A 14,600-nucleotide genomic window follows, 5' to 3' on the forward strand; every position below is an offset into this window, starting at 1 on the left:
AGAAATTTTTACAAACTTTTAATTCAAGAAAGCACACCGGCTGAAAAGGACAATGAGAGTAGTGCTGATGACTCAGATGGTGAGGAAATTTAGCATAAAATTATATTAAATATAATGTAGCGTAAATAAAATAAAAGTTTTCTTGTTGTACAAAGACCTTGATTATTATTTGAAACATTTGTATGCTATAATATATAACTGTAGTATACTATACAACAGTAAAAAGTTATAAAGTGTTATAACATTACAAATTTGTTCTCCAGAAGAAGGGCTTATGTAAACTTGTTTTAATACTCTTCATTTGAAAATAAAAAAGGACATATTTTATTAAGATGTTCTTTATTATTTTCTCAATGGATCAAAAATTCTTAAAACTAAAACACTTACACAAAGTGTTGATTCGCCTTAGGCATTGATGTTAAATCTTTGAATGCTTGTTTCTCAAAATACACTTTTAGCAGATAGGCCCTTCTAGCTACCGCCTCAATTATGGTTTATTTTAAAAAAAATGTAGTTAATACAATTTTTTGTTCAGTATTTGTTTTAATAATCGTTTGGATGTGGATCAAATATGCCAAACCGGCCCTGTTCGCACATTCGATGTTATAATGACATTGTGGAATTAGAACAATAATTTTTAAATTGGTCTTTAGTGTAAACAAAAACAATATTTTTTATATTTGCTGCAATCAAAAATTATGATAAAAGGGTCAATCCATGAAATATGTTTAACAGTTTGACTATACAACTTTAATCAGTTAGCTAACAGATAAAATAACGTAATAAAATAAAAAAAAATAACATGGAATGTTTAGAACATAAAATACATCAAACAAAAACATTATGATACAGAAAAATAATTAAGGCTACATAGTAAAGAATTAAAATAATACTAGAAAATATATTTACATAGATGGGAAACATAAATAAACAGGGTTTAATAATAATATTTCATATATACAGGGTGTATGTAAAAATATTCGTCAAAATTTTACCTGTCTAGCTTTTCGATATAGAATTCCGATTAAAAAATATTACATGCCTAACATTTTTCCTAAAAAAACTGGTACACCCCATCAATGAGATTTGCATGTCGTCGCAGTATCACCGACTGCTTAGAATTTCCCTAATTAAACTAATTTTCAAAGCGGGGGTACTACCCACCCACTCTTTAATCGCAGAAAAGTGACGTTTATACAAGACCTAAAGAGAAATACAGATCGGCTCAAAATTAGAGAAAACCTATTTTCCGAGTAGCAGATGAAATGGGAAAACACTTTGAAAGGGAGCTGGACTAGAGTTTTAATACCCAACATAAATGTTCAGCATAAAACAGAAATACAATCGATTTGTTCATCCAATTTATAACAGTACGGTTGCTTCAAAAATATAGTTTTCTCTTGTCCCAGATCTACAGTGATGGATAATGAAATTGCACAATAACCAGACCAGATTTTGACTGCATAAAATTTCTTAACGCTCGTGAAAACTAAAACATTGTTTGGGACTAGCTTTGCATCTGATGTTATGCCGCTTAGGCCATGCCAGATCTTAGGAATACAGGCGATTTTAGTTGGTAGACGGTTTAGCTTCCTGCTAAGTAAACGGTGTATACCAGGGCTCGTGAGAGTCACCACATGATATATCCCAATGCACACGTTAGTGAACGAAATATAAGGAATGTTTTAGAAAAGAAAGGAAGATACAGCAAGGGAATATGCTTGAAAAAATAAGAGGGTGTATTATGAAGGCACCCTTTGTCCGTTCTTCTCGATCAACGATTGAAACATATTATTCAGTCAATTGTATTATAAATATTACATAGCAATGACTATAAACAAATTAACTAAGATAAAAATATTAAGTGATTACCCCCAAACCGAGGTCGATCAAAATTTATAAGCTGTGTCAACATTATCCACTAAACAATGAAAATAAAGTGTGTGTTTCTTTTTCTTTATGGAATACGATGGCTCGTGTATCAAATTAATTATAAACTAACGTGAAATTACATTAATTATATTATTTGGAATTGAACAGAAAGATCTATCACAAGATGGCAAATGAAATGATGTGTTTGGCGCAATAGACAAAGTGATGCGTCAGGGCATATCTTAGTAGGTTCAGAAAGGCAAATAGGGATAATTGCTTATACGGCGAAATGTCGGACACGGTGTCAAGCATTCTGTTGGTATGTAATAGATGAGGGGAGAGGAGCTTGATATGGCGTAAAATACGCGTACATCGCCACATCGATGAAAAACAATCCATAGAAAAGAAGACGATAGAGAAAAAGAAAAGAAATCTGAAGACGATAGAGAAAAAGAACAAGAATAAAGCCGACCAGACTTCAGGCAGTCTATCCAGATGCAAGCTGGAAGATAAGAGAGTATACAGGGAAGAATGAAAAGTGGTGAAAGTTGGGCATGAAGTAAAAGAGAGAGTACAAAATAGTGAGTCTTACAACTAGATATTGTTTTACACCCTGTATAAATATTTACAAATTAGCATTAAACATATCAGGTGTAAAAATATTAATATTCAAATTCGCAAAACGGTTATCGAGTAGATTAATGCTCTTTTCACAAGATATATGGTGTTAATAAGTAATTTTATATAGGTTTAACACTGCGGAGTGTTAGTTAGCCAATCTCCACCCCGAATACGTCAAGACAGCGGCATAAAATATCTTTTTTGTTGATAGTTTGACCTAGTCCTGAAGAGGACGTTCTTTGCTTCTTTGCTAAAATTAAAATCTGCAAAAAAGAAGAATTTTCCATAAGGGTAGATCTTGTAAATAGTATGGCATGTGATTTGGCACAGGATTGCACAATCAGTATTACTTAAGAAGGAGACTGTATTTGTGAAAACTGCCTATTACCATTACTGGGGTATTAAGGCATGGAACCAGGACAAAACCTCGGCTTCACATATTTGTTGCAACACTTCTTCAATTATATGATAACTGCTACTTCTGCTGACTCGAACCATGAAAGCAGGGTCGTCAATGAAGAAAAGAAGGGTGGTTCAATATCCGAATATTCCATCAGCCTATTCCACATTCAGATAATCTGCCAGTTCCTTCTTTATTTTATTTTTCCTTACTTTTGATATTGCAGCTCTGAATAAATCTACAGAACTGCATTTATACCATTCTCAAATTATTTAACCCGGAAATGCGCCTTCGTCCAATACTCTTCTTTCCTTGTATTTTACTCTGTATCATCATATGTAACAACAAATACTCCTCTAATCACGTGATTCAGATATTGTCACTTTCTTAATTGTGTTCATTATTTCCATTTCTTTCTCATTCTTTTAAGCACCTCAACATTTGATACTCTGTCCAACCAGCGTATTTTTAACTGTAGCACCACATCTCAAATGCTTAAATCGATCAATAATTTCTTTCTTTTAGGTCCAGGCCTTCATGTCATAGAGCAGACGGAAAACACATAGGAGCTTAATATCATTATTTTCAATTGTAAATTAAGATCACTGCTGCACAGCACTTTTCCCATTTTAGTAAATATTGATCTTGTTAAATTCTCATTCATATTTCTTCTGTATAGTCGTTATCCTCATTAACAATCGTACCCAGATATCAATTTTCTAAGCTGGATTTAAAATAAATGAAGATATTGTTACAGAAGAAGGACCAAACAAATCTTCTACATCCTCTGCCTCTGATTTTCAGGGAAAATATGATAAACCGCATAGATTGTGTCAAGCCGAACAAAGCGACCACGTTCGGTATCTTAATTTTCAGATGAGAAGACAAAGCTTCTCAGGTCGACTACAGCAATGGAATCTTCTGCAATGTGATTTCAGGTGGTTACATTATAGACATCGGTAGTGGAGTCAGCTGCCTTTTTTAAGAAAAGAGATAATCTTGTTGTTTGCAAAGAAGTTGATTTGATGCAATGTCTAAATTTGGACCATGATCCAAGTGAACGGAGCCTATTCATAGACTCATCTAACCTTAGTTTAAAAGCTGTATTACTTCACAATTCTACGGATAGCTTATGAAAAAAAGGATCATTCGATCAACTTTATTAAAAAAAAAAGTAAAGAAAACTGATTTTAAATATTGCAAAAACATATCAATTTTTTGTTTATAAACAATTACAATAACTTTTGAAGTGTTGCCTGCGGGAAAATTATTTTTCATATTTGGAAAGGAAATTTGGAATTTAATGTGCAAAATTCGAAAAAGATTGCCTTTTAATGGAGTCTTCCACAAATCTTCAAAATGTGATCCTAAAAATCGGCCGGCTTTGAAACTCACGAGAGCGGCGGAGGGGAAAGCAGCTGTTAACTATATCTCTTGTTCTTGTTTATGGATTTCGACGTTTCTTTTTTAAATTAGTAAGTACTTTTTGCGCACATTACGAATATGCATTATTTAAATAAATTAATTGTTAAACAATCCATCTAATTTGTTTAAACAATTTTTTTTAATTATATATATGTAGGAATATTTCTTAGTATAAGTATTTAGCATAGTTTTATTCATTAGTTACGCCACTGCAAGAAACCACTTAAACAGTATGCTTAAGTCGCTATAAGGGAGACGCGATTCAGGGGTGAAGGGGACAAGAGATATGTAGACGAGATCACACATTCCTCCTGAGCTAAAAGGGATTCGATTTTTGTCGCCCGAACTGAATAGACTTAAAATTATCGTGCACGACGAAAGACGAAACCAATTAACGACGGGGGTGTTCGATATTTTAATTCGCAGACAATTATCCGTATTTTTGTGTACATGTAAACAACATCATTACAGTGTATTTTATGTAATAAAGACTTCTCGCATAGATCGCGGACTTTTACTATAACGTTAACCTCTTCAAATAATAAAAGAACTTAATTAAATCTACATATATATATATATATATATATATATATATATATATATATATATATATATATATATATATATATATATATATATATATATATATATATATATATATATATATATATATATATTCGTATTATTTGAGGTAATTTTTATTGTAAAACATAAATATTTATGATTAATATATACTTCTTCAATAAACTTTGTAAATAATTTATTTATAATAGATTTTATGAATAAAACAAATTGTCCTATTCAATTATTTTATAAAACAAAGCTGTAAATTAAAAAAATGGAACTAACTTCGCCAAAAATTGTCATAAGACAACTTTTTCGTTTTTGATTTTTAAATTTGTTTAAAATGCTTCACTAAGTCCAACACATTGACTGCAGGAAACATATAGGTTTTTGTAACAGAGGTCCATACTACTCAAAACAACTGCCGTTTGCCTGGCCGGTTCAGTGTCACAAACAGGGTACTTTTTTTGCTTATTTCGCAAAATCGCTCAAATATGTTTACGTGTTATGTGATGATGCACTCCTCGATATTTTGTGCTTCACAATTTTTAGTGTATTATAAGTTAAAACTTAATATTCGTGAGTAAGGTATACTTTAACAATACAGATTTTTCTAAAAACATTTCTTTATAATTAACATAACTAATATCTTTTATTAATATCTACAATATGAACCTATATACCACAGTTACAATAGATAGAGCGTTATACCTAATATCAAGATCGAATATATTCAATTTTTAATAATAATTTTGAAATACATTGTTCAACAATGGACAATATTCCGAGTAATACTTTTTATATGTTTATTAAAGTTATAAAACGGTATATAGCAAAGTATAATATATTCTTTTTTTCTACATCGCGTTTCCTCCTCATCAATGACATAAATATGTCATAGACCTACGAATCTAAACATACGAAAAATGTTATTGGTGAAGAGTAACATAAGTTGTAGGAAAAATCCTATGTGTACTATCTGTTAAATTAAAGGTTAAATAAAATTTATTTTATAAATGAAAGGATTAGAAGCAAAATCAATTTAAGAACTGTCGAGCTAGGTAAATGTTAGTTTCATTTTCAAAAGATTTCGTCTAATGCGTTTAGTCTTTATTAGACAAGTTTTAGTTGTAATTGAAGACAAGAATATCGAAAAACTAATGAATCAAATAGCATCCCTACAGTAATGTTGAAACTGATGAATACCGAAAGAATACAGTTTCTTATGATATCTACAACGTTGGTGAGATCCTCCTATGTACCTTTGTTACAAGGCCACATACAAGAACCTTGAAGATCTAGATCGTTAAACAAAATACGAAGGTTTAAAACTCGATCAAGACTCAAGTTAGAACCATTCAACAGAGGTCGATGAGAGGAGGATATATCATCATCATTCTGTCTTTACTCAAATTCTCAAGAATTTCTCTGCAGTCGTCCCTATGTATTGCCATTCCTCCACCAAACATATTATGTAATGCTGATGGAACAAAATGACCCAGCTAGAAAAACGCCCCTTGATAGAACCAATGACCAGAGAAGAAGAGGAAGACCCAGAACAAGGTTCCTTGATAACATCTATGAAGACATGAGAAAGGAGGATAGATAATATGATATACAAAAAATCTTTTGTTAGCGAAACAATTGCATGTAGCATTTCAAAGTGGTGAATCAGCCTATCTACAGCCCTATTATTGTTAAAGTTATAGATATTATATCTCCTTAGACAGCTACTTCCTAATGCAATTTTAATTAAAAAAAAAACAAGTGAGTCTCCTTTACTAAAGACCTGGACAACGACGTGAGTAAGTTGCAAGCTGACCTGCGCAGCAGACATAGCTTCGTGCATCAGCATCGTTTGCATTTGTTGACAAGGTGAAGACAGAGTCAGAAAGTCAAATTCTCGAGGATGCTGAGTTCGTTTGAGGACTAACGGGCTTACCTACAAACCTGTTCAAAGAGTACCAGGCTAAGTTCGAGATAGATCCATTCTCTGATGATCCGTGGTCGGGGGCACCAAACTATTGAACGGTCTCAACATGAAACATCAGATGGGTATAGAAGCTGATTAAAAACCTGATTAACGACCCTGTTGCACCACCTGTAGACTTTTCAAATATAACTCCAGACCAAATAGCTAGCCTGTAGTAACTAAATAGTAAGGCTGACGACAAGAAACCGAGAGGGACTATAACAATAGTTCATCTAATTCCAAATCATAACTAATTATTCGCTGGAAATTATTTTGAACCAAGTTAAGTGGGAATCCGTTATTAAATAATCTTTGGACGAAATGAAATGTATCTATGTAATTGAAGAGACTACACAGAAATTTATTTTTAAATAAAAAAACTAGATTCTTTTACTTTTAGACTATTTAGCTAGTAAGTAGTAGTAGAATTTTTCATTTTGTTCTCGTGATTTCAACAAATTTAATTCATTCAAAAAATCAAGTATTTGATAATATACCCAAAATTATTAATAATGTATAATTTTGTTTCTAACCCGTTCATTTATAAGTAAGAGATAACATACTCGTATGGGTAACTGGCGTGATATTAAAGCTATTCATGATATATCACTGGTAATACAATACAATTCGAGGTTCCCAGGTTCTTTTTTAAACTATTATCGAAGGAAAAAATTCAAGAGCATAACTGTAACGAACGAAAACACTTGGCAACGCTACATTTCTGTCTCTCTTAGCGCTTAAGCCGACGAAAGTTCTCGCAAACCAGTAAAAACTCAAAGTAATAGTGAGCGGCACCATCTAGTTGTTTCGTTCATATAAATACTAATAAGTGAAATGATTTTATAGTTAAATACACAATTTTTTATCATAAACAAGATTTAGTTAACAACGGGACCAATACCGACAATAATAATAATTGGGAGTAATTTCAACAGGGTCTAATGTGTATATATAGTCTGTTCGCTGGTTCTTTGCACATGAATGACTTTATTAATGAATTATTTTTGTATATTACGTCTCTTCTCACAGAATATTAAACCATGAAATTATCGCTTTTGTCTTAACGATAAAACACATCAAACAAATCCAGCAATATGACGAAGAACTGAGACTGAATCTTACACTGGCCACAGAAAATTTCTAGTTTTTATAAGGTTGTTTTTACAGCTAATTTTCGTATTATTTTAATTTTAAATTCAATGTCGTGCCTTGAAAGTATAATGTTTTTCAAAAACATTTTGTGAAAAGGTATATTTTTTCAAGGGAATTTTTGGAATATTACTGGAAAATCATTAAATCCTAAAGAACAACAACTTGCTCTGGATGTGTAAGAATACTTGAATTGGAAATCAGAAATGGAGAACCTTTGCAATATTTTCGTGTGTTCAAGAGGTAACATATTATATATTTGTTTATCAATATACCATTCAACCATCAATTTACTATTCACAACAAAACAATTCCTGGATTCTCATTTCATCTCTGGATAGGTTGAACATTTGCTCTAGTGTACATGAATCTCTCTGTGGCTGTTAGTTGTCACCTCTGGGTACATCAAATACTTGAGTAACCGTGACCTACAGCCATCCCCTACTCCCGAAGAGGAAGTCATCAAAAAAGACAAATACAAATCCGATAAACTAATCGTGATTCCTGTTCTTTTTAAGAATATTGTAATTATCTCAGGATTGTCTACCAGGAACTTGGACTGATGTTAATATCAGTACTGTTTGATTATTTTGTCAAATCTATTTAACTTTTTTTATAATAATACTCAAATATTCTTACCAAATATACCCTAACCAAGGCCCTCAATTCATGATCATAGTTAAATTTCGATCAGAAGATTCAAGATCAAATATTCCTGATAAATATTTTAAATAAATCTAAACCTTCGACAATGTAATAGTGAAAGTAACTTCAGATTATCATGGTTTAAATATAACTTCCTTATTAACGTCGATTTTGAAAACGTGTTTGTTTCAGACCATTTTAAACTCACCTTTGTAAATATATACCAAGATTTCAATCAATAAATTATACTCTGGCTATCCCGGGTCTCTAACAGAAATATAGAATTTAACAAAAAATTCGGTCGCTTGGACTAGTTGAAAAATCAGCCACCTAGGGCTTGGTTGTTGTACATGGTAACCAAGAGATCCTGTGCTGAGGGAGAAAGCGAGAACATATGGCGCTCGTTAACTGATTTAAGATAAATTGTTGGCAACTATAACGCACGGCTGCTTGTCCTGCAATGGTTGTGAGGTGAACTGAGCAGCTCTACAACGGATGAAGCCGGTCCCAAGACCGGATAAAGAGAAGGGTTAGAGGAGTAACACCTCTATAAAAATCAGTGTTCGGTGGGCCCGGCTGATATCATCCTATAAGGGTTCCTTGCCTAGAGTTACAGATGAAGACCACAACGGCGATGAAGGCGGATAAGAAGAATATTCGAGGACCGCTTGGTGATAATTCTGCCCGACTGTAAGTTTGTGAAAATAAATGTAATACTCCGTAAAATAAAATAAATGAACACTTTTAGGCTTAAATAATAGGAAGTCGATAACAAGACCGTATTTTGACAGTTGACATTTTGTTTCAAGACCTACAGTTTTTATTTAATTCGATAAATTACCTAAGTGGACGGCACTACCCGCACTTCCCCTAAACATTTTGATTTATTTCGTATAAATTGAATGATGACGTAAGTGCAAAGAACCAACGGACCGAGTATAGTTCGATATTTTATATAATGTACATTCATGAACAAATCTTCGCGGTAAGCAGCACAGTCTTTACAGAACCTTGAGTAAATAACATCTATACAATGAAAAGTACTCAGGCACCGGTAACACAGGTACCACCTAGTACAAAAATATGTGATAATAGTTTAAAAAGAAATAGATCCATGTAACCAACAAAAAACTTTCGTGATTCGAATATCATCGACTTAAATAAAACACGAAACTCTTAAGGCTTTAAAATGACTATTATTTCGAGTTGTTTCGCAAAGATTGATTCTGTTTGTTAATCTCACTAGTAACGTACTCCCAAGAGTTCACGGTGGCTTGGTAATAGTTGATTTGTTTATTAACGAAGTCTAGTAATATCTTCTTCAAGCACTGTTGCTTTTCCGAATGCCATCGCTGAAGATCACTTCGCAAGGATTCGTTGGCGCATTCGAGATTATCCTGATTCGATTCGACTTTCTTAATCAGCTGAGGAATGTATGAGCCTAATTTTTCTAGTTTATCATCGCAACTTGATTGCTTCCAGAGAGAGAAACCTGCTGCTGCTTGGGACGGATTTTGGGAAATGGCCACCAGCTGAAATAATAATTAATAATATTACAATATTCATTTCAATGCCTTTACAATCAATATACAGGCTAGTTTGACATTAATTTATAATAATTATGGAGCAAAAATGTAGTATTTTACTTCACTAACGACCGATTTTAGTGGTTGCAATTAAAAAAAAATTCTGAAGTTTATTTATATGTTATTTAAAACCGTAATGAATTGTCAGCAAACAACAAGAAACATATTGACAATAATATAATTAATATAGAAAAAATACCATATTCTACCATATATTGAAACATTTCATGGAAGGTTAAAAATATATTCATCAGTTCAAATGCTAAATTGACCACCATGTATCTAATACATCCTATTGTTATCAAGGACTAAGAAAAGTGATAGTCTAAACAGTTTCCTAATTATTTTACAAGTCTATTGTTTAGTTGTGTACATAGATAATTTAGGAATTACTTATAATTTATATCATTGTTACTTTAACCTTGCTAATCAGTTGATGTAATCAGTTTATTATTTTTTTTCAGTGCCAATGTTACACTTGTAGATACTAAAAGTAATCAAGCAAGTCAAGGTAAAGGAAAACAACAGAAGTTTAATGATACTTCATTATTACAACCCCTTTTTTTGAAGAATTACTTAAGCTTTCAATATATAATTATATATATACAAGGTGAATGTAATAAATTTAATTTGGTTTACAATGAAAATCATTAGAGATTCTGCGGTCATTTAATAAATGAACACAATATCTTTATGCACTATATATTATATAGAATGTAGTAGGATTCATTTCTTGATGTTAATATAAATTATTAAAATAATAAACCATTAGAAAAACTGAAAATATTAATAAAAATAATAAATTATGACTACAATACATGGAAGGAATGAAAAAATAAAATTTTATAGTATATATCTATGCTAGGCATAGATAACAATTGATAAACAGAAAAAGAAAGCATAATTCTTGTTGTCAAAATATTCATTTTGTTTTGAGACAAAAATTGACTCCTATTAAATATATTCATAAATAAAATGACAGCTGTAATCTATCAAATGTAATCTTAAATCACATACATCTAAAAATTAACTTTTAAACAACTTTATTTTGCTTTTTCCTTAAAACTAACACACATGGCAAAACCATTGTATTAACTTACCTTATCCTTTTCACTATGTCTTTTATTTAAATCCTCAACAGAAACCTCATAGGCATACTGGTAGGATTCCCTTTTCCTCAAAGTCTCTTGAGCTATATCAATGTATGACAAAAAGTCCTTAATAGGATTACCTACAGTATTACTATAACTTTGTACTAGAGCATTTTGTGCTGCAGAACTCCTCTCCATTGCACTGCCAATATTTTGTAACATTTCAGACAGTTCAGGTTCTGAGGTAGCCCAAGTGGTGAATATAGGGTGGTAGCTATTCAGTTCTGAAACATACTCACACCTTTCTTTATTAATACGACTAGATATCTTTTCTATTGAAGAGAGTTTTTCTGATAAAGTTGTTAAGTATGCTTTGGTTTTATCAAATTCCATATGTTTATTTTTTAAGACACTATGGGATGAGTTACCATGGTTGAATGTCCTTATTTTCTGTTGGACGGGATGCCTTTGTCTTCGGTGCAATGTGAAGTCCTGAAAAATAATTATATACAATTTTGACATTGTGTCTCTATAATTTCTTATTCAACAAGTTAATTGAATGTTACAATATAATTAGGGTTTGTAAATAACTTTAAGTATCTTAAAAGGATTGCACAGTAAATACTGCCTTAACAAAATTCAGAAATGAACAATTTTAAACATTAATATCACAGCATACAGAAAGCTACTATCCTCTATTTTTATAAGTTTAATGGAAGAGTGTAGTTCATATGTTAGTAATAGATAGAAAATAGCTTGTTTTCGCATAAATTCAGTTTTTTTTTGTGTTAATTTACAGATCCACTCTTTTTGTTGAGGTTGTTTATCAGTAGAAAGAATATGTAACACCATTCATCTTCTAGTTATTATTACTAATAACTGTTGATATTTGACTCTTCTTAAAATCAATTTTCTGGCAATACTGGTAATAGACTGGATTTTGTATAATTTTAGCCTCACAAAAATTTAAAATCAATCAATATATTTATAGTTCTTGTTTATATTGATATTCATTTTCAGACTTTGCTTGACATAAATATACTTAATCCTAATAAAAACAATTTGTAGATGCTCTGAGTGTGAATCTTCATTTACTTAAGAAATGGAACTGGAGCATTAAGGTTAGTTCTTAAATATAACAGATCTTGTTAGTAACTTTATATGTAATACTTACTGCAGATTTTGCCGTTAAAAATACTTTAAAGTGTTCATTGCAGCTTAAAATGGGATGCTTTGTAACTCTTGTTATAAAAACATTTAAAGCTTTCATTCTTAAAAGTATAAAGTCTTTGGAATATCTATCTAACTGACCTATTAACGAGTGCTTACCAGGCAATGGCTGAAAAGTAAATTCACATTAATCCATCGAATATGCGTGAAAAATAAAGAATACTTACTGGTACAATGCAAAATGGATGGCATTCTACTAGTTTTTGACGCAGCCACAAAAAATCATTATATCTTCTATGGGCTACATATTCATTATCAGAAAATTCTATTCTAGCTACCTTCGTTGTTATTCTAAATGTTATATATGTTTCTAACGTTTCTAAATGCTTCTGAGGATTGTCAATTTTTACACATAAATCCGAATTCTCGTCCATATTAAGTTCGGCCAAATTTTCAATATCATGTATTGTTGAAAAGCTTTCTATGCTCGGAGATTGTACCTAGAACATTGACATTGAATAAAAAATGAAAGAAACATATTAGTCATAACTTACGAGCGAATTATCAAAGGTGGAATCTCCACTACAAACACTACTGGGATCGACGTCTTTATCTTTTGCCGCTCCCGTGGATATTTCTTTATTTTCTACTACTACATCCAAAACCGCTGAAGCACTACTGGCCATACTTAATAATATTAACGATTATTTTGATTATATATTATTAATATTTTTTTATTTAAATAATTAGAAGGTTAGATTAAGAAATATCAAATATCACCAAACGTCAAAATATACACAGTAGCTGTTTGCTTACGTTTACATAGGACGTTTTCTGACACCTGAAAACTAAACAGTCAGACTTTATCAGGACCGTAATAAAATCATAGACATAACAATTGGCCATTTTTGGAATAACGCACTAAATAAAAAATATTAAAATGTAAAACTATCTAGTATTTAATAGTAATAAAAATTAAGTCAGTTTCATCGAGGAAATTTCTGAAAGGTTAATTGGTTTGATATCTTTTTCATAATTAGGAGCATCCCAATGAGCTATATGTACCTACCTATATTATGTAGAAGGGCACATCACTATTTCTTTTTTCTTAAAGCCTCTATTTCATTCATAATTGCACCAATGATGTTTCTGTCGTCTTTTCCACGTGGTATGCATCTTAATAGGAGCGCAAGGTTTTGTGCACTGATATAATTATCTCTAAGGGTTTTCATTTAAGTCCTATCCAAGTCAACTATTTATTTTCAACACAAGAAAGTTCAGTATTTATACAACTCAGCACTTGTGAATAAAACAGTTTTTATTTCCTGGTCTATGTACAAACGAAGAGTCTATTCACAATGTAAACAAATCAGTGATGGGAATGGAATCTAAGGATTTACTACTATCAAAAGGTCAACAAGGATCGGGATGTACACTGTGACTGTTCCGGATAGGAGTAGGAGAACATTAACCTCTCTCATACTGTAAGTGTTCTAGACAGGAACAGAGTCACAGCGGGATCAGCACAGGAACTATTCTTATCTTCGGCTAGAAGTCCAGCTCAGTACACTAAAGATTATGAGGTCAGATTTAGATTCGGAAGACGATAAGCGCAGCTGAAACTCCTCTAAGGATCGTCTCCATAAGTTGCAATGTACACACGAGTCCATTCTATCGGATATTTCCTTCTTATAGTCTTATTCTATTGAAATATTGCTATTGGTGACTTATCTCTATTCTACTTTCTGCATGTCGTTACTTTTTGATCTGTCCAGCGGGGTCTTTTCTGATGTTTTTCTTGGGATTCTCATTTCACTTCTTTGGAGGTATATCTTTTTGTTATGCTAGTTTTTGGTCTCGTTTCAGCGGTGTAGGTATGTCACGATAGGCCTAGTAGGCGCGTTTTCGTTTCTAAGTTCAATTGTTTGTTTCTGCATATTGTATCGTTAAGGTATTATGCTGTTTTCCCCGATTTTGCCACTTGTCTCCTGGATTCTTCCTTAATATTGTTCTCACTTGATTCATACAATTTTCTTTTCGATCTCTATTTGTTCCTTATTCTATTGATATTACCTACTAGACTTTTTGTGGCTATATTTTCATAT

General features: G+C 31.8%; 1 protein-coding gene across 1 annotated transcript; it reads right to left on the reverse strand.

Moving 5' to 3' along the window:
* Positions 1–9,558: 9,558 nt before the first annotated feature.
* On the reverse strand, positions 9,559–13,312 carry LOC140434325 (sorting nexin-7-like). Its single transcript, XM_072522493.1, has 5 exons — positions 13,050–13,312; positions 12,723–12,995; positions 12,500–12,664; positions 11,335–11,817; positions 9,559–10,180 (listed from the first exon to the last, which is right to left on the reverse strand). Exons 1-5 carry the CDS (start codon positions 13,179–13,181, stop codon positions 9,845–9,847), a joined length of 1,389 nt encoding a protein of 462 aa, XP_072378594.1. The 5' UTR covers positions 13,182–13,312; the 3' UTR covers positions 9,559–9,844.
* Positions 13,313–14,600: the final 1,288 nt, after the last annotated feature.

The sequence above is a fragment of the Diabrotica undecimpunctata genome, chromosome 2, assembly GCF_040954645.1.
Source record: "Diabrotica undecimpunctata isolate CICGRU chromosome 2, icDiaUnde3, whole genome shotgun sequence".
Lineage (NCBI taxonomy): Eukaryota > Metazoa > Arthropoda > Insecta > Coleoptera > Chrysomelidae > Diabrotica > Diabrotica undecimpunctata.